At 44.3% G+C, this 21,438-nt stretch overlaps 2 protein-coding genes across 6 annotated transcripts; one reads left to right on the forward strand and one right to left on the reverse strand.

Moving 5' to 3' along the window:
* The first annotated feature begins 6,999 nt into the window (after window positions 1-6,999).
* Window positions 7,000-8,417, forward strand: urad (ureidoimidazoline (2-oxo-4-hydroxy-4-carboxy-5-) decarboxylase). The gene is made up of 2 exons (XM_049010543.1): window positions 7,000-7,668; window positions 7,968-8,417. The coding sequence occupies exons 1-2, from the start codon at window positions 7,491-7,493 to the stop codon at window positions 8,309-8,311; spliced, it is 522 nt and encodes a 173-aa protein (XP_048866500.1). The 5' UTR covers window positions 7,000-7,490; the 3' UTR covers window positions 8,312-8,417.
* A 22-nt stretch (window positions 8,418-8,439) lies between these two features.
* Window positions 8,440-21,069, reverse strand: pdx1 (pancreatic and duodenal homeobox 1). Of its 5 annotated transcripts, none has more exons than XM_049010542.1 (3): window positions 20,643-21,069; window positions 12,585-20,076; window positions 8,440-9,295 (listed from the first exon to the last, which is right to left on the reverse strand). In XM_049010542.1, exons 2-3 carry the CDS (start codon window positions 13,027-13,029, stop codon window positions 8,898-8,900), a joined length of 843 nt encoding a protein of 280 aa, XP_048866499.1. In that variant the 5' UTR covers window positions 13,030-20,076; window positions 20,643-21,069; the 3' UTR covers window positions 8,440-8,897. The 5 variants fall into 5 exon arrangements, with proteins under 5 accessions (XP_048866499.1, XP_048866498.1, XP_048866497.1 ...); XM_049010541.1 differs by having other exon boundaries at window positions 12,585-20,019; window positions 20,529-21,069; XM_049010540.1 differs by having other exon boundaries at window positions 20,472-21,069.
* Window positions 21,070-21,438: the final 369 nt, after the last annotated feature.

Raw genomic sequence — 21,438 nt, forward strand, 5'->3', positions numbered from 1 at the left:
TAACTCCTACACTTGGGCAAGGACCTCCTCCCCGACCTGGAGAGAGTATTTCACCCTTTTCCGGCAGAGGACCATGGTCTCGGATTTGAAGGTGCTGATTTTCATCCCAGCCGCTTCACACTCGGCTGCGAACTGTCCCAGTGAGAGCCGAAGGTCACGGTCTGATGAGGCCAACAGAACCACATCATCCGCAAAAAGCAGAGACCTAATCCTGAGGTCACCGAACCGGACGCCCTCAACGCCCTGGCTGCGCCTAGAAATTCTGTCCATAAAAACTATGAACAGAATCGGTGACAAAGGGCACCGGAAACGAGTCCGACTTACTGCCGACAATGCAGACCAAGCTCTGACATCGGTCGTACAGGGACCAAACACCCCTTATAAGGAAGCCCAGCACCCCATACTCCTGGTGCACTCCCCACAGGACTCCCTCAGAGACGTGGTCGAATGCCTTCTCCAAGTCCACAAAGCACATGTAGACTAGTTGGGAAAAGTCCCATGCACCCTCCAGGACCCTCCAGCACCCCTGAATAGACCTTACCAGGGAGGCTGAGGAGTGTGATCCCCCTATAGTTGGAACACACCCTCTGGTCCCCTTTCTTAAAGAGGGGGACCACCGCCCAGGTCTGTCAATCCAGAGGCACTGCCCCCCATGTCCACACGATGCTGCAGATGCATGTCAACCAAGACAGCCCTGCAACATCCAGAGCCTTGAGGAAATCCAGGCGGATCTCATCCACCCCCGGGCCCAGCCACCGAGGAGCTTTTTAACCACCTCATCAACCTCCGCTCCAGAGATAGGTGAGTCCACCCCCAAGTCCCCAGACTCTGCTTCCTCATTGGAAGGCATGTCGGTGGGATTGAGGATGTTTTCGAAGTATTCTTTCCACCGACCCACAACGTCCCGAGTTGAGGTTATCAGCACACCATCCCCACCATAAACAGTGTTGATGTTGCACCGCTTTCCCGCCCTGAGTCCCCCAGCAGAACAAGAGAGTCCCCAGGAGGAATGCTCTCAACACCCCTTCCAAGGACTCCAAAAAAGATGGGTATTCTCAACTGCCGTTTGGTGCATAAGTGCAAACAACAGTCAGGATCCGTCCCCCCACCCAAAGGCAAAGGGAGGCTACCCTCTCGTCCACCATGGTAAACCCCAATGTACAAGCGCCCAGCCAGAGGACAATAAGTATCCCCACCCCTGCCCAGCGCCTCGCCCCGCGAGCAACTCCAGAGTGGAAGAGAGTCCAACCCTCTTCAAGAAGACTGGTTCCAGAGCCCAAGCTGTGTGTCGAGGTAAGCCCGACTATATCTAGTCGGAACCTCACAGCCTCGCGCACCAGCTCAGGCTTCTTCCCCACCAGAGAGGTGACATTCCATGTCCCTAGAGCTGGCTTCTGCAGCCGAGGATCAGACCGCCAAGGTACCTGCCTTTGGCCACTGCCCAACTCGCACTGCACCCGACCCCTATGGCCCCTCCTACAGGTGGTGAGCCCATTGGAGGGGGGACCCACGTGCCTTGTTCGGGGTCTGCCCGACCAGGAACTCGCCATCGAGCCCCATCCCCAGGCCGCACTTCTTCTGGTTCCTCACCCAGGACCTGTTTGCCTTGGGTGACCCTACCAGGGGCATAGAGCCCCAGGCAACTTAGCTCCTGGGATCATTGGAACACGCAAACCCCTCCACCACAATAAGGTGTTGGCTCCAGAAGAGGAACCTTGAACATATTAACGCAATTATATAAATCTCATTAGTAATTGTTTCATGTATGTTAAACTAATGAATACACTTTAGGTTTATTAATTTGCTTTCTTTAAAACTATGTAATCCAAATGCATGGAAATTTTATATACAATTAAATTACATAAATCCTAAAGATTAGGCCTAAATATTTTTTTGAGTGTAGTGTAGTGCAAGCTAAAACCTGGGGTTCCTTTAAATCAGAGCTAGATAAGATTTTACAACTCTGAGTTGTTAGTTGAGTTCTCACCAAACGAGCTTGATGGGCCCAATGGCGTCCTCTTGTTTGTATATTTCGTATGTTCTTTCCCGAATTTCCTTCTGGGGATTAATAAATTGCCTGTCTTTCTCTCTCCATTAATTTTTAGTGGGTAACGGCAGTGACCGAGGCAGGCTACACTTCACATAATGACCAGGAGAGGTCACCAGAAACCGCATAATAAGAGTCAAGGTTTTGGACTTTATGTTGGGTTTTTTTTGGTTACCAGACACTTTAATCCAAAGCGACATTCACGACATACAGTTGAAGAAGCAGATTCTACCCCCTGGATTAAGGGTCCTGCAGTGACATCACCACCCTACTGAACCACACATCAGCCCACGAGTACATAATATGACTATACTATACACTGGCGATGCAAATTCGCCATTAGTCAAGTGTGTGTGTGTGTGTGTGTGTGTGTGTGTGTGTGTGTGTGTGTGTGTGTGTGTGTGTGTGTGTGTGTGTGTGTGTGTGTGTGTGGTTAGCACTGTTGCCTCACACCTCAGGGACCTGGGTTCGGGTCTCCGCTTGGATTACATGTGTGTGGAGTTTGTATGTTCTCCCCATGTCGTCATGGGGTTTCCTCCGGGTACTCCAGTTTCCCCCCACAGTCCAAACACATGCTGAGGCTGATTAGAGTTACTAAATTGCGTGTGTGAGTGAATGGTGTGTGAGTGTGCCCTGCGATGGGCTGGCCCCTCATTCTGGGTTGTTTCCTGCCTCGTGCCCATAGCTTCCGGGATAGGCTCCGGACCCCCCCGCGACCCAGTAGGATAAGCGGTTTGGAAAATGGATGGATGGATAGTCTAAATTATTATTTCTCTTTTAACCAGTTGCTAAGACAGACTAACTTGTTCACATTTTCTGAGTTTAAAGATGCCCTTTTATTCTGCACAACAGTGCCAGCCAGTGAGAAAAGTCTTTCGCATGGTACTGTGGTTGCAGAGGTGGCCAAATATTTGCGAGCTAAGGAAGACAGTGTGGCATGAGCTGACCACCACTCTAGAGGACACTGATCCATTGCAATACTGGGCTCAGCTCTGTAATTATGTAAATCATTGCTATGGTGATTTTCTTCCTCTGAATCAGAGTCTGAACCCAGCAGGAAGATTCTCTTCTTCTTAGCTGGCTCATGTTTCTCACAAGGCTGTGGAGTATTTGCGCTGAGTCCTCCTTCCTCTAGTATTTTCTCAAGGCTAGACCACACCTGTTCTCTCTCTCCTCTTGATAGGCACTTCAAGTCCTTAAAACGTGGGTCAAGTGCTGAAGCTAGTTTTAGCCATTCTCCATTCATGTCAGCTTGGCGTTCGGCAAGGTCCTTGCTGAAGGCAGTCTTGAACCCACCCACATAGGCTGGATCCACATCAGAGACTCTCACTACATGGTGAAGGTGGCAGAATGCAGGAAGCATTACTGAGCAGGAGACATAAGCCTCACCCCCAAGGAGTTCAGTGACACACCTGAAGTAGAAGATAATACAAACCATAAATAATGTTCAGTGCATTTCGTTTAGGCAACATAAGTTAATTTATTTAACATCAATTACAAAGGGTGATTTACTGGAAAATACTTTTTTTTTTCATGTGTTCATTTTCATGTCTTAAAAATCTTTTAAAATATTTTTAGCGTTGTAATTCTCAGTAAGAGCATTTAGGCATGATATTCCATTTCACAGTCTATGACAACATGCATAAAACAACAATAATATAATATGGTACTAATGTAATGTAACTTACTTGCATGGTTCGAGAAAGTTCTGCAGCTTGTGCAGTTTGACCCACTAAGATGCAGTCAGCATGACTAACTTGTGTTTCTGTTGGGCCAGAGTAGTCTTAACAGCCTCTTCATTCCGTAAGAGAATGCGATCATATCGAGTGACAAGTTCCACCTCGTTGACACGTCTTGTATCAGTTGCTCTCTCTGTTGTCCTAGTGAAATTTGTTGTTGATGAAGTTCTTCTGTATTAGCAGGGCTGTGCTTAAAATGTGCAACAATTTTGCGACACTTTGTCATTGTATCCGCGAATCCACTATCAGAGAGGCAAACAGTAATGGTCCGCTGTAATATATGGGCAGCGCACGGCATGTGATGAAAGGGAAGCTTTCTTGCCGCTGCGACCATTTTGCGTGCGCTGTCAGTTCCGACTGTGGTCACCTTTTCCTGGATTCCCCAGTCGTCAGCCACTGTTAGAAACTGTTCGGCACATGCATCAGAATAGTGCCGTGTGACTGACTTCAGCACAGTTAACGCGAAGGGCGTAAGTTTCCAGTCACAATCGATGATGTGCGCAGTAACACCTAGATAGTTGTGATTACTGATCGACATCCAGTGATCTCCGGTTAGGGCCACATGGTTAGCATGAGCTAAATTGTCCCGTTTTGGTATTTTTTTCTGTGTCATACAGCTGATTTATTCTCGAAAGTGCTGTACCTCTTGACTGTAGTGTGTAGGTTGTGTCGGAGGAAGCGATTCGAAATGCATCCATAAGCCCCTTGTCTTCCACAACATTAACAGGCCTACAGTCCATTGCAGTCCATTTAGATATCGCATTTGTTAATGATTGCGATGTAGACTTAATTTGCGGTGACTCGTCCCAGTCAGCGTGGTTTGGCAGAGCTTGCTGACTGTCGCAGCCGGCGGTGAGGTGACTACCGAGCTCGCTAAAGCATGCTTTGAGTTCAGGTGGTATTTCAAACTAGAACTGCTTCGATGATAGGCAAGTTCCTTGTAACAAACAACGCAAATGACTTTGGTTTTATCAATGGCTCCACTAGCATCTCTTTTGTACTTAAAATTGCCCTTTAGCCAGCCATACAGTTCTTCGTCCTTTTCGTTTTGCATCTTCTTAGTTTTACTAGCTTGCTTTTGTTCTACAAAGTGTAACGTCACATGTCTATAGGGGGGCGGGGTGTGTTAATTGCGTCAAAAATATTAACGCGTTATTTTTTTCTATAATTAATTAATCTAATTAACGTGTTAAATTCCCAGCCCTAATATATATATATGTTGCGATGGTGTGTGTGTGTGTGTGTGTGTGTGTGTGTGTGTGTTACATGCAAAAGGCCCATGTGTAAATATGTCCTGCAGTATCCTTATGACATACTTAGCTTTGTTAGTCCCAACTACAAAAGCAATGAGTATTTAGAGATCACAACGATTATTTTTCCAGTAATGACTTGTGGCTTATCAGCCATCTTAGATGGTCAAGAGCAATTCTGATGGAAACGTGTGATGAATTGGCCCCGACTCTTTAACTACCTACATTAAGAAGTCATGCTGTTTCTATCCATCCATCTTTTAGCACTGACAACACTCGGTTTTAGGCTACAGGAACATACCAACAGGAGCTGGCTGACAGATACGGGATATTCCAGCCCATTACCCAGATAGCATGTTATTGTTTCATCCTTGAATTATAGTTAAATGCGTTGAATTATGGTCAGTGTTAAATTATCATACGTTGAAACTGGATTGATTTTTGGTTTAGATTTTCAATATTGAAAAATTGATGGTGGCAAAACCTGGATTCAGTGTTGATGTAAAGTGAAAGATTGAAGATCAACGTTGTTTCAACCTTTTTTGTCTGATATGGAATCAGTGTCATTTCAACATATGTGTGCTATCTGGGTATTAAACAAGCAGATGTACAACCAAATAAAATGGTTTAGTGTTCCTCTGCTTCAGACTCAGTCTGCCCTGCACATTCTGAAAAAAAATTGGGGCTCTATTGTCACTGAAGTATCACCACACACACACATATAAGATCTTACCTTTTAGTATAGTTCAAGGTATAGAAATAGACTCTGAAGAACATCCCTATGGTACAAATAACACTAATGTACAAAAATGTTCCTCATGGTCCATTTCTGAATCTTGCTAGGTACCTTTACCTACAGCTAAGGGTACAGCTGGCAGACCCTTCAGCGTACAGCTCCAGTGACAAGCAAAGGTACTCACCCTGGGGCTTCTCCACACTGTAACTGATATGGGAAAGACCTTTGGGGAAGACAGTGAAGGTGGGCTCATCAGAGAACAATACATGTTTCTCCTTGTTCACAGCCCAAGATTTGCGCTGCTGGCACCATTGAAACTGATGTTTGGCACTAGCACGAGTGACCAAAAGTTTGGCTATAGCAGCCCGACCATGAATACTGACCCTGTAAAGCTCCCAACAAACAGTTTTGAGCAGTGAGTTGGGAAGCTGTGGATTTATGTCTTTTTGGATATAATCGGGATTAGTGTCCGGACATCCCTTTCAGACAGCTTCCTCGTACATCCACAGTTACTCCTGTTGGTTGTGGTCCATCCTTCGTGATGGTATATCAGCATTACCCTGGATACTGTGGCTCTCCATACACCACAAAGACTTGCCGACCTTGCTGTGCGAGATGCGCACCAACAATTTGTCCTCTTTTGAGCTCTGATGTCTCCCACTTTGTTGTGGATTGCAATATTTTATGTACAGCTGTGTTATTGCTCTGCTAATTTAACTTTCACACTCTGCTCTTACTGGAATGTGCAATCAATGAAGATTGGCCACCAGGCCATGCATATTTTGGCATGAAAACTCAAACTCTATTTTGGCCAGTGTTTCGGTTTCGTTTTCCAGCCCTGTACTTTGACTTTTCAGTACGTAGGCCTACATATTTAACTTAAATTCAACGGAATTAATACATTGGGGTGTGTGTATAATAAATGTGCGTACAAATGTTTTGTGGGTATTTCATTCGTACAAAGCCTTCATAAATGAGCCTTCTTGTTCTCTACTGTCTATAAAAGTGCTGTTTATTTACATTTCAGTGTTAAGTGTAGATTCTCACCCCCATGCTGCCTCCGTAGACCCTACCCAGTCACCCCATTATAGAGCAAGGGAGTGCCTTCGCTTTGCTGATTAGTTCTAGCTGTATGCTGTACAGCTTTTAAATCATTGTTTATTCTTCACCATGCAGTGACTCCAAAGTCCATATCCTAACTCTAACAGCCGTGTCCTGCCACAAATAACATATTTCAATTTGCTCTCCCGGCAAAGAGCCTGCTGTAATTGTCTAGTATCGCGTGCAAATCATCCGTCTCTCTCCAGTGTCGATGCTGTTCCATGCAGCTGAATTGTCTTTCATCGCGGCATCACTCATACGTGAGAAAGGCTCGTGCCGTTTGGGCAGCTGGCTCCTGCCCTGTTGCCTTTGGTCAGGTCGATGCCCCGGAGGTCAGCCCTACGTTCCGGACTTTCAAATGACTTCGTGGCTCTGAGGGAAGCTGTTGTTTGACATGCTGTAGGTGTTTTTTTCTTTTAGACTCTAAAAATTAATCGCGATTATATAAACAGCGTTTAGCCTTAACACAAGTGATTCGTTTTAAAAGACTGGCTAGAAATTTGGTTTGTTAACCAATTTGTAAGTATTGTTTGAAATCACCAAAACCTGAAAAATCAGGTACTCGGAGTTACAACATTTTTAATCGGGAGTTCAGGCTGGTCACCTTGCTGTTCGCAATGATGGACATCAGTGAAGTGAATTCTCTTTCCTTAGAAGATTTTCTGGAGATTTTTGGCAACGTTGTGGAGAAATGTCCGTTCGTTCCAGCGGCAGTGTGGTCAGCGAGACCCTTCGCCACTCTGGCTGACATGGAAGCTAATATCGCAGAGCTCATCGACAGCCTGCCAACAGCCGGTGCGTGACATTCTTCGGAGGTTTTCGGCGCCCAGACTGTATCTCATACTATAAAACTGTGGTGCGTGATTATAACAGACATATAAAAATACAAGTTTTTACAGTATCGTGGCTATTCAATATACCGTATTTTAACAAGTTTTTTCAAAGTTTTTTTTAAGCTAAAACCGTGTTAGTTTATTCGTCCGTGAGTTGTCTACCAACTACACGATCACCCGATTCAAGCTGACCGACTGTGAGCGCCCTTAAGCTCAGTAAACGCCGCTTTAATCTCACGGGTCACCGTGTGTCTCCCTCAGGTAAGGCAGGCATCCTGCGATGCCACCCGGACTTAGCCGGCCGGGACCTTCAGAGTGGGACCCTGACGGTGGAATCGGAGCAGGAGCAGGCGGCAGCCGGCCTGCGCTCGCTGGAGCCCACAGACGCCACCAGTCTGCGACGCCTCAACCTGCAGTACAAAGAGCGTTTCGGCTACCCGTTCGTCATCTGCGCCCGTCTAAACGACAGAGCAGCCATCCTGCGGCAGTTGGCCGAGCGGCTGGCCAACGAGCTCCAGCGGGAACTGCCTCTGGCCATAGAGGAGGTGAAGAAGATCTGCTGCCTCCGGCTACGCAGAATAGTAGCGTCTGACAGCAAGCTCTGACTGGTGGCTACGCAGAATAATGCACAGGAAACGTGAACAAACTGACGAGACGTATCAGCATGTGCCCATCAAATACCCCGAAACCAGAATAAAAGTCCTAATTTCATTATTTTTATTTAATTGCCATTATTATCTGTACATAATTATTATGAAAATGCAGTGCTGCAAGGGTGAAACACAAACCATAACTGCTGGACCACATCTGTGCTTTTCTATAAATAATTAAACTTTCTGGTGAAAACCAAAGTCTTTAAAACAAATGCAGCCTTCGGCTGGATTCAGCTTAAGTGTGTGGGGTGGGGTGGGCCCACATTGAGGCCCCACAAGCTGTACTGGAGCCTCGGGCCGGGACCCCTCATGGGGACTCTGGCAGCTGCGTCAGCATGACACCAGCGAGACACTCCTGTCCTCCTCTGATCTTTGGTTACATTTAGTTTATTGAGCAGACAAATTATCCAGAGCGACACATTGTTTTTGAGATGCATGGGGGTTACATCACTCTGTTCACCCTGGGATTTAAACTGGTGACCTTCTGATCACAGATACAGGGTTCTGACCCGCTGGGCCACACTTGGCCAGCACCCACTCACCGGCACAGCGGTGGGCTCCCACTCACTGGAAGGGGGGGGCGAATCTGCTCAGGGGAGCCCGGGGTCAAAGTGTCCCGTGGCAGCAGCTTGAGGGCACAGCTGGGCTCCTCAGTCAGCCCCCCAGAGGGCCCCCCAGACGACACGGCGCAGTCCTGTTCAGGCTGACCAGGCCTTACGCGCTTGCGGTCCTCCTCCTTCTTCCACTTCATGCGGCGGTTCTGGAACCAGATCTTTATGTGACGCTCAGTGAGGTTGAGCAGCAGGGCAAGCTCCACGCGGCGCGGCCGCGAGATGTAGCGGTTAAACAGGAATTCCTTCTCCAGCTCCAGCAGCTGGGCGCGTGTGTAAGCGGTGCGTGTGCGCTTGCTGTCCTCCAGCTCCGCCATGCAGTGGCCTGCAAAGAAGACGGCTGCTGTTAATAAACGCAACCATGACACTGACCGTTGTGTGGCGACTCTCCGAGAGACGGTGGAGGCTCAGTAAGTCAGGTTGAACTAGATTAAATCCAACTGTTGTTCACATATTAAATGAGCAGGAACTTGGTACATTCCTTTAAGTTTTAAAGGTCACTTGTTTGAATTAATATTTGTTGTGGATTTAGAATATCACTATGGGATATTGGGCCCCATCTCTTCCGTACTCCTCGGGGGCTGCGGACGTCCTGGGCCTCCCGGGTCTGTCTCCGCCGACCTCTGGCTCTTGTGGGGTGTGGTTGCAGCCTCCCACCCTTGCTATTTAGTACATTCCATGTTGAAAACGCACGCACACAACACACGCACACAACATACACACACAGCACATGCACACAACACGCGCACACAGCACACGCACACTAGCCTGCATCTCGCCTACACAATTGAGCACGCATGTACATATACTTGCACGCATCCATCCAAGCACACACAAAGATTTTATATGCTTGTATAGTTGTGTTACTTTCTTCACTCTTTAATTTTGTTTGTTCCTGAATTTATCCATTTCTGGATAAATTCACATTTCTGAATTTATCCACTCTTGACATGTTTCTCATTTACTCCTTTTTTTGTTTTTTTTCCCCTCCTAATCTGTCCCTCCTCTTCGGCCAATTCAGCCACTGCAGTATTTACATGTGCTAAAAATAAATAAAATAAAAAGAAATCGATCAACATGAGGGGTCTATATAGAGTTTACAGAGCCAATCATGGTAAAGCAAACATGTTTGACACAGCAGGGCATTCAGACCATGATTCTGCTTGCTAAAGTTGCGGGACAGGACAAAAGAAAAGAAAAGAAAAAAAAGAATATGACTATGACAAATTTGTGTACAATTATATAAAAAAGGGAAAATGTCAGAAATCATTCTGATACATTTGGAAACTTTTCTCTAACATCTGCCCAGGTCAGTTAGATTCATCACATTAACACATTTTTCGTTAATGTAGTGCAAATTTTGCTTATATAAATCGAGGTCCTAAATAAGCTTAAGTGTTTCATCCACTGGAAAAAAAATCACTGTTCATAACAGCGCCTACGGTTATTTAACGCGTTCCTGCCATGATACATACGATAATAATAATAACGAATAAAAGCGCGTTCCTCATCTTTCATTACGAATCCGTGCGTTACTGAGGCCGATTCGCTGCGCATGCAGGCCGCGGGGACGATACACATACCTAACGAACATGTTGTCCTCTATTAGACAAACTTACTTTATAACTGTGGATCAGTTATTTTTTAGTTATGTTTAGTTGTGAAACTGTACCCTACACATTGTTAGTCTTGTTTTAAATGATTAAACCTTTATTAAAAAATATTCTAAAATCATCTCAAAATCTTTCTTCCTTCGTATTCATGCATGATGTGGGTATTGCATGCGTGCCCATTGTTATGTGGCAGTACATCGCAGTGCCCCACCCCCCATGTCAAACTCCTTCTGACACCACCGGCTCAGAATCATTCAGAAAAAAGCAATGCCACATCATCTCATATCTTAGAAGAAAAACAGCATTTCATTTAATGACATTTTATCTTTAGAAAAGCTTCCTTCATTGATACGCTTACGTCTTTATTTAGTAGTCATCCATCCTTCAAAGCAAAATTACACAACATACATCATAATCACATTTCTGCATTTTAGCGGTGTCATTCTGTGCTGTATTTGATATCAAATGAGTCACAGACACTACGTTCTTCGTTATCTAAGCCAGACGTTTTCTGCTCATATTTTTAAAATATGAAATCCATGTCATCAAGCCCGTTTCCAAACGTTCTTTACTTTTTAAAAAAATAGTTGGCCAAGATTCCCAAAGCCATCATAATGCTACATGTTAAAAGATAGAACTTACGAATGACGTAACGTTAAGAAGGCTCCAGGAAACTCACTCAGTTTACATGCATATTTGATTTTGGTTCATTTTCTTCATTAACTATATATTTTAAAGCGCACAACTCTTAAGGCACGTTTGATCGTTCCGTTCTTGGTCGCCAAAAACACTTAAGATAGACTCGCATAAGATAGGTATACGACAATATAAACGATTAGGCCTATAATACTACTAACAATACTAATAATGGTTCTATCAGTATTGATATATTCTTAGATATTATTCATTTTTTGCAACTTTACATATTATACTTGGTACTAGACAAATATTGTAACGTTTACTTATATTGTTTAATTCTCTTATGATGTTGCTAATTAATATATTTTTATTCCTTGGGCTCAGTAAAAATCCGGCAAAGAAAGATTATTACTTAATAATACTTTGCCGGAATATTTCAAAACCGTATTTAGTTTCAAGCGTAATTACTAAAAGTATTTTCATTTATTAACTTGGCGACGTTTTCCTGAGATGAGAATAGACCAGTAAGAGACCTAAATAAATAGCGCGAGTAAAAAGCACAAAATTACTGTAGGCCTATTATGAGAACTGTATTTAAATTTCGATATAGGTTTTGTTTCTTTTTAACTTTGACTAGTCCGTGTTTAAAAATCCTGAACATGTAAATAAACATCAATATGCAGTATTAAAAGCCTGCATAAATTGAGTGTAGGCCATAGTTCAACTTGTACTCTAACAATTTTAACGCAATAGTGCGCTTAACACCTTTATAAGTAGACTTATTAATTGTATTTCTAAATCCAAATAGATTTGTAGCAAGACTTTTATTTCTTTGAAATCAAGACGTGTGGGTCTGTATTATGTTAATTAAAATCTATAATAATCCACGACTGATCGCCCCAGCTACAGTGTCAGAAAAAAAGGCTCATGCCCTGGTACCCCAAGGTACAAACAACATTAATGTACCCCCAGTGGTACAAAATGTTCATCAAATGTCATGTCCTTAAAAGGTACATTTACCTACAGTTAGGGTTACACCAATTAGCAGACTCTTGAGGGTACAGCCCCGGTGACAAGCAACTGTACCCTGAAAAATACAAATTGGTATTTTTTTCCAACAAAATAAATTGTGTTTTGAACATTTAAACACTTGGTCGAAAATATAAGTTGAGTTAGCCGATGGCAACATGTTCTACGTTAAAGAGTTTTAAAAATGTGTTTTGTTAAATAGCACAGTGTTGTTTTCGATATCATTCAGATTACGTTTAGAAAAAAACCATGTAGTCTATGTAAAAAGCCAGTAACTATAACATAACTGTGCTGTGATTCACACACACCCGGCGCTGGTAAGGGCAGCATTACCTGTCCATTGCCCTTTCCACGTGTGCATGTGAGACTTGGTGGATTTCATCCACGGGAAAGGGAGCTGGTACTGACTCCGGTCGCTGACCATCACCAGGTCAGCTGGGCTTCCGTAACCCACCCCGGACTGATGCGGGTGCTGAGGCAGCTGCGTGGGGAGTAGGTGCGCGTGGGACACGGACACTCCGGGATCTTCCCGCATGAGCGGCATGTCGTATGAGGCTGTGTCAGAAAGGCATGGCGGGTCCAGGGACCCCAGCGAGGGCGCGTGGCACACGGGGGTCTGTCTGCCCATATAAAGACACGGCGGAGGACTCTGGCTGTAATCGTCGTCAGCAGGTGCCTGGTAGGTATACGGCTCCTTAAACATCTGCGCAGGGGCGTAGAAGTGCTCCTCTCGGTTCATGGCTGCTGGTGACCCGGCGAATGTAGCGCAGCTGCTCATGTGCCGGCTGTAAGCGGCACACTCCCAACCTGCCCGTGGGACCTCCGCCCGGCGCCACGGCAGGTTCTCATAGGTGTGTCTGTCGCCATGTGACCCGGCTGCACCCACGCAGCGCTCGTCCTGTTTATACAACGTGGGAAAATGTGCTTTACTTGTCACTCCCCTTGTTTTTCCACGGTCGCGCAATAATTGAACAAAACCGACCAAACGTCAATCAATTCCCTAGGCAAACATCACTGTTTGCTGTGGGGGGAACGAGATACACCTGTGGCCGGCTTTAATGGAGCCTGGGGCAGGTGAGCGGGGGAATCTGCAGCTACTTATCTTCACGGATGGAGTCCCGCTGCTGTCGAGGCACTAATAAATTAACCCGATGCCCTGAAGAGAAGCGTGGAGTCGCAGCTTTACGAGGGGGGATCCTACAAGACATTGCATTCAATCTTCAGCCTGCATTTAAACGTCGTACCGCTATGGCACCATCGGGTGGGGACTCACAGGCCTCGGCAGAACGCACGCATTGAGGTCGCTGTGTTGGATGTGGAGACAGGTGTTGTCCTGGAGACCCGGGAGTATCTGAATCTCTGATCCGAGTGGGATCAAAGATCAAGTCAGCGATAGCTACCCCGCTGACGTTTGCACAGCTCTTTTGGAGTAATTGTACATTTTTGAAATTTGCACCCATTAAAATGGCTCATTTAACTCCATTTAACAAATCTGCTTAAATGACAGTGACACACATGGAAGTGTTTTTCTCCAGGAGCGTTAAAATGTTAAAAGAAACTACTTATGTAACTAATAATAAATCATACGTGTAAATTAGCACAATCTATAGTAGGCTAAATGTAAGTATAATGCCGCGCCTTCGCCAAGATGCACCACTTTGTCTGCACGGCATTAGACAGCTGTTATGTTAAACCATGGGGTAATATCACAGGCAAATAATCAGCAGACAAACACGGGTACGCTGCACAAACATTTCCCGGTTACTTAGAATAATTTATCATTCAAACCATGTGTGAGAAGCAGCGCCCACACCATACGTGCATGCAAGTGACATACGAGGGTATACGAAGTGAAGCCGTCTAATGCGGGACTGTTAGGGTGTTTATTATGGCAATATGGTTATAGAAAGATGGTACTAGGATTTTGCTGTAACGCACACACATTTGATATTTGCTAACCCGGGTGTTTTATGACTCGCTAAAAGAAACTAACTTTATGAGACATTAAAATTGTATCATAAACCAGTTTAAACCGAACCATTTTCATGCATTGGCGCTTAATGGTTTTTATATTTGGTCTTCGTTTTAGAGGGAAGGTAACTGAGTCACAACTTAAGCCATTCCGGCGCCTATGAAGCGTCAAAGCGATAATGTGGTTTAGGATTAACATATCTGCAGAAATTTGCCTAATGGTTTTAAGTGAATGGAAACGTCACGTTGCTGTGCCGGATCAGAAAGGTTGTAAAAAATAAAGGCTGACAAATTTAGACTTGGGTTGACTTCAATCAGAGTGCAATAAACCCGCAATGGGAATTATACTGTACCACGTTTACTCGTAAAGACAGCTGATCCGCACTTCGCTAGTTATTATGCTGTTATTATGTTATTATGCTGTTATTCGCTAGTTCTTGTTAAGCTTATTATGCTGTAATGCTTGCTTTAAAATTCACCCATCTTGCGCTCATTATCCACAATGTTAATTAAAACTGCCTTTATTCTACAATACGTTGTTATTTAAATCATAAAAACTATTAATTATTCCCCGCATGAAACATTTGAAACGACGTATAACTTTTTCCAAAAAAATTGTTTATTTTTGCGGCACATAGTGTTCTGTGAAGCATTTCTCCTGTATATGTCTTGTAATATTATATACTTCATGGTTGTCACTGGACCACAAACTGATATGTTTGTAAATACCTAAAAACGAGCGTCTCGTCTTCTTTACTGTTCTGTGACAAACCAAAACGTTTGCAGAATTATGTTGACTATATATAATATCAATCATTACGTCATTTTTATAAACCTGCGGAGAATTACTAAACGTATCAAACCTGCAAAACAGTATTTTTGAGCATTTGTTCGTCTTTAGGAAAACAACTGAATACTCACAGGAGAAACTTCTCTATAGAGGAAAATGTGCAGAGAATAATATGTATCTAATTCAACTTCTTTAGTTATAGGTTGTTACTCAAGTTTTACAGCACAAAAAAAATCCAGAAAAAGAAGAGTTCCGTTTGATGTTTCAAAACAGACACTAATTATGTTTTCCTCGGTGCTTTTCCCGAAGCCTTCTAACTCTATGTTGTTCGTAAGTTCTACTTTAAGTTGTCTCTTAATGCTCCGACGTGTTTCCCGAAACGCCCTTATAGTTAGGTATATTTTCCATAAGATAGGTTGGTCTGAGCCTCTCTTAGCTGCCTCGTACCGCTGTTGTCGGCTCATACTGCTCATTTAAAATAAGACTATCGTCGTTAAGTGTACAGTTTCATAACCAAACATCGCTTAACTAAAAAATAACTCATCCATATGATAAAATGATTTCATGATTACAGTCTTCTTTAGGTTTCGTCGTTGCGCTCTGAATGCGTAGAGAATTGTCCTTATGCAGTAACGCGTGGATTCATAATTAAAGACAAGGAACTCTCCGTTAATTAAGTATTTATTTATTAATTGGGAAGGAAGGGGTTCTGTCGGTATAAGGGTGGACCTATTCCCGTTATTTCCGTCGCCCCTGGAATGTACACACCTGTCTAAATGTGCCACAACTTCAGTTAATTCCCCCCCCCCCCCCAAAAAAAAGCACCTTGGAATAGTCCATAGTAGATAGTACTGAAGCACATAAGACATTAAGACAGAAAAGCAACTTTTCTTTCAGCTATTGGGCCCAGGGGCGGAGCCAAAGGGGTGGCCCCCAACAGAGCCCTTGCCACCGCCAGTGCCACCCCGCTGGAAATGGCAAACATTAAAATATACGAATGAGGAGATCAGGCAAAGATTTGAGCGGAAAACTGCAATTTCCGAGTGCCCCTGAACGCATCCTGACGCAGCAGTACCCTGTGCCTACTGCTTACTGACATGTCATTGGCTAAAGGCTCTGGCAGTGGCACGCGTTCCTACATGATCCAAAACACACCCGCGGTATTGATAACAACGGGAGTTAAGCAGATATTTATAACATATTACACTATATTGCCTTCCTAATGACAGGTGGTCACACACTTGCAGTACATAAAAAATAGCATGAAAGCGTTGCGCACTGTCTGCTCCCCGTCTCGTTTAAATTAGCCACGAGCCATGCTCGTGCTGATATAGATCGTCTTTTAGACAGTGTCTTTGTACGTGCGTATGCTTTAGTGCACATGTTGAATTATGCTGTTTTATTAATTTAGGAAAGCTAGCCCTTGCTTGAAGTCTGTGTAGTAAGTGTATATGTGGAGAACCAGTCATTAGTTTTCTATTGCATGTAAGCAGGCTATTTTAATTTAGTAATAGCTATAGCTACATGAAATAAAATGAAAACTTTTGCAAATACCACCAGGGGATGCAGGTCAGTTCTGGTTGTATTCAAATATCTTGCTGTTTACAATTTAGATGCAGTTTTATTTGTTTATTTTTTGAGAATTTGTTTTTAGTCCTGTCTGTATTCTGAGCTTTAAATTTACACGTGCACTGCTATTGTTTGGTCACTGGTGCAGTTTTACTTCTTGTTTGGTCATGATTTAGTCTAGGTTTATCCAGTTTGAGTTCATGTTTGGTCCTGGATTAGATTAGGATTTGTCTTTATGATTGGTGTTTATGATTTTGTAAATATTTGTTGTTTTTATTCAACAAACATTTACAAACTCATTGTTTATTATGAGTGTGTATGAGAAAAATATTTTTTTCCTTCATTTATCATATTTATATGGACCCCTCGAAGAAACCCTTGCTCACCCTTTGGCTCCCCCTTAAATAACAGTTTAGCTCCACCACTGATTGGGCCATTGAGATGCACACGTATTGGTGCAAGCGGGTGTTTTATAGAACAAATTCAAATAAACGGGTCATACTGCAGTCTGGGGAGGCGGGTTCGTGAATCCAATCGGCGAAAATCATATTTATGGCTAGATGACACAATTTTGTACTTTTAGGTTCTCGCCACTTCTGATGAACACAGTATTTTTAGGATGTCTGCGGTGTTACATTTATAAAGAACATCACTTCCTCTCATGCAGCATGAACCATTTGCTGCAAGAAGGGAAAAATCAATTCTCGAGCCACTGAAAAAAATTGGGTGTTCTGGTGTTTAATAAGGTCGCACTTAAGAAGCTGTCCCTTAAACGAGCTCTTAAGAGATTCAAACGGGCGTAGGAAAGGAATACCTTTTATAAGATACATCTTTAGGGTTTACGTAAGACGGCTGAGTCATCGTCATCGGGAAATGTACCCCACAGCAGTAACCAAAAAAGGAACAACGGCTTGATTTTATAGATACTACTTTTAAAAGATGTAGTCAATGATTTGTGGACCGCTTATATATTAAGTCATTAAAATCGTTATTTACACAGAAAACCTTTGGTTCATGAAATAAAAATATAGACTTATTGACTGATTGAAATATAATTTTTACATTTTCAAAGAAAGTGAAATAGGTGCTCTCTGACAAAGCTAATTCTGTATATGGCCATTGCCTACTCCGAAGTACAGAGACAGACACAATGGTAACACTGCCATTCTGAGCAGCACCAGACCCGGCCTGGCTCAATGGTCCTGATAACAGAGGAAGTGTCACAAAGTCTGAGCCACGATAAATCCACCCTTCCAGTGGCGACAGTGTACTGGCTGTGTAAATATGTCCAAGAAAGAGACTAACCCCTGCGGAATGCTAACGACACTTTAATGGGAATAACCTTGTTGCAGGAGGGCTGCAAACTCCGTGTCATTAATCATACGTTTGGCTCCACACGTCCAGAGCCTGCAGCTCTGGACAAGATCCTCTCAGTTCATTCAGCTTCACCTGCATGTCCTTCAAGGCAGCTCTGCTCTTCACACTGTGCCTCAGACACACCCCACCCTGCTGCATTCTCCTCCACATTCAACCATGGGGAACTTTAAGTGCTGCAAACCCAGCACCGCTGTGTGTACCCGGCCACAAGCCACAGCAGTAGGTACAGGCCAGTCCTTCATTGAAATGACTTACTTTATGAATTATCATTATAAACAATGAACAGTCCAGTCAACCCTGGCTCATTAAGCATACAGAAGACAAGGAATATACAGTGCATCCAGAGAGTATTCACAGCACATCACTTTTTCCATATTTTATGTCACAGCCTTATTCCAAAATGGATTAAATTAATTTTTACCCTCAAAATTCTACACACAGCATGCCATAATGACGATGTGAAAATGTTTACTTGAGATTTTTGCAAATTTATTAAAAAATAGAAAAACAGAGAAATCACATGTACATAAGTATTCACAGCCTTTGCCGTGAAGCTCAAAATTGAGGTCTGGTGCATCCTGCTACCACTGATCATGCTTGAGATGTTTCTGCAGCTTAACTGGAGTCCACCTGTAGTAAATTCAGTTGATTGGACATGGTTTGGAAAGGCACACACCTGTCTATATAAGGTCCCACAATTGACAGTGCATGTCAGAGCACAAACCAACCATAAAGTCAAAGGAATTGTCTGTAGACCTCAGAGACAGAATTGTCTCAAGGCACAAATCTGGGGAAGGTTACAGAAAAAATTCTGCTGCTTTGAAGGTCCCAATGAGCAGAGTGGCCTCCATCATCCCATCCGTAAGTGGAAGAAGGTCGAAACCACCAGGACTCTTCCTAAATCAGGCTGGCCAATCAGAGCGATCAGGGGAGAAGGGCCTTAGTCAGGGAGGTGACCAAGAACCCGATGGTCACTCTGTCAGAGCTGCAGAGGTCCTCTGTGGAGAAAGGAGAACCTTCCAGATGGACAACCATCTCTGCAGCAATCCACCAATCAAGCCTGTATGGTAGAGTGGCCAGATGGAAGCCACTCCTTAGCAAGAGGCACATGGCAGCCCACCTGGAGTTTGCCAAAAGGCACCTGAAGGACCCTCAGACCATGAGAAACAAAAGTCTCTGGTCTGATGAGACAGAGATTGAACTCTTTGGTGTGAATGCCAGGCTTCACGTTTGGAGGAAACCAGGCACCGCTCATCACCAGGCCAATACCATCTGTACAGTGAAGCATGGTGGTGGCAGCATCATGCTGTGGGAATGTTTTCCAGGGAGACTAGTCAGGATAAAGGGAAAGATGACTGCAGTAATGTACAGAGACTTCCTGCTCCAGAGTGGTCTCAACCTCAGACTGGGGCGACGGTTCATCTTTCAGCAGGACAATGACCCTAAGCACACAGCCAAGATATCAAAGGTGCGGCTTCAGGACAACTCTGTGAATGTCCTTGAGTGGCCCAACCAGAGCCCAGACTTGAATCTGATTGTACATCTCTGGAGAGATCTTAAAATGGCTGTACACCAACGCTTCCCATCCAACCTGATGGAGCTTGAGAGGTCATGCAAAGAGGAATGGGAGAAACCGCCCAAGGATAGGCGGCCAAGCTCGTGGCATCATATTCAAAAAGACTTGAGGCTGTAATTGCTGCCAAAGGTGTATCAACAAAGTATTGTACTTATGTACAATTGATTTCTCAGTTTTTTTTTTTTTTTTTTTTTTATAAATTTGCAAAAATCTCAAACCTTTTTCACATTATGGGGTGTTGTGTGTAGAATTTTGAGGAGAAATTAATTTAATCCATTTTGGAATAAGGTTATAACATAAAAAATGTGGAAAAAGTGATGCGCTGTGAATACTTTCCAGATGCACTGTAATTATGGGCACCACAGGACCCAAGATCATACAAAATAAATCATAAATAATAATAAAAACCTAAACCTATACAGCTGTACCTCTGAGCTCACAGTAATACTGAGCTCTTCCCTAGATGGGAGACAGTCCAGCTGTACCTCTGAGCTCACAGTAATACTGAGCTCTTCCCTAGATGGGAGACAGTCCAGCTGTACCTCTGAGCACACAGTCACACTGAGCTCTTCCCTAGATGGGAGACAGTCCAGCTGTACATCTAAACCCACAGTCACACTGAGTTCTTCCCTAGATGGGAGAGTTCAGCTGTACAACTAAGCTCAGTCACACTGAGCTCTTCCCTAGATGGGAGACAGTCCAGCTGTACCCCTGAGCTCACAGTAATAGTGAGCTCTTCCCTAGATGGGAGACAGTCCAGCTGTACCCCTGAGCTCACAGTAATAGTGAGCTCTTCCCTAGATGGGAGACAGTCCAGCTGTACATCTAAACTCACAGTCACACTGAGCTCTTCCCTAAATGGGAGACAGTCCAGCTCTACTCCTGAGCTCACAGTCACACTGAGCTCTTCCCTGGATGGGAGACAGTCCAGCTGTACCCCTGAGCTCACAGTAATACTGCGCTATTCCCTAGATGGGAGACAGTCCAGCTGTACCCCTGAGCTCACAGTAATACTGCGCTATTCCCTAGATGGGAGACAGTCCAGCTGTACATCTAAACTCACAGTCACACTGAGCTCTTCCCTAAATGGGAGACAGTCCAGCTGTACCTCTGAGCTCACAGTCACACTGAGCTCTTCCCTAGATGGGAGTCAGTCCAGCTGTACATCTAAGCTCACAGTCACACTGAGCTCTTCCCTAGATAGGAGACAGTCCAGCTGTACCTCTAACCTCAGTCACACTGCGTTGTTACCTAGATGGGAGACACTTCAGCTTAGCACACAGTCACACTGCACTCTTCCATGGATGGGAGACAGTCCAGCTGTACCGCTGAGCCGACAGTCACACTAAATTCTCCAGTAGACTTCTGCACAATCACACCTCAAAATCCTTATTTCTCCTCTTTATCCAAGAAGCTTAAAAATATGTTTTTTATTAAAACATTTCAAGGTTGTGGGTTCAAAATACTATACAGCTATAATGAAGCAAAAAGACACACACACACACACACACACACACACACACACACACACCTGATGTTACTCCTGAAGATCAGTACATCCTTGTGGCCGGGATTTAGGATGGGGGTAACGGGGCTTGGTGGAGTCTAATGGCTTAGGGGTTGGGCTTGACGACTTCAAAGTGGAATTCGAACCCTTAACAGGAGAACGTGAGTGCCCCCTGCTGTGCTGCCCAGAGGGAGACCGGCCTCTAGACCTTGAGTGCTGAACTTCTCCGGATCGGAGTGACTTAGACTTCTGCTCCACCTCCTGTCTTTGACTCCCTGATGGGTCACTGTGTGGTGGCCTCAGGTTCCGGCCCGGCCTGCTGACGGTGCGAAGAGTGTTCAGCAGGAACCTCTTGTTAGCTCCACGGATGGGGCACCTCATCCTGTGGATGTGGAAG

This window comes from Brienomyrus brachyistius, chromosome 4 (genome assembly GCF_023856365.1).
Source record: "Brienomyrus brachyistius isolate T26 chromosome 4, BBRACH_0.4, whole genome shotgun sequence".
Classification (NCBI taxonomy): Eukaryota; Metazoa; Chordata; class Actinopteri; order Osteoglossiformes; family Mormyridae; genus Brienomyrus; species Brienomyrus brachyistius.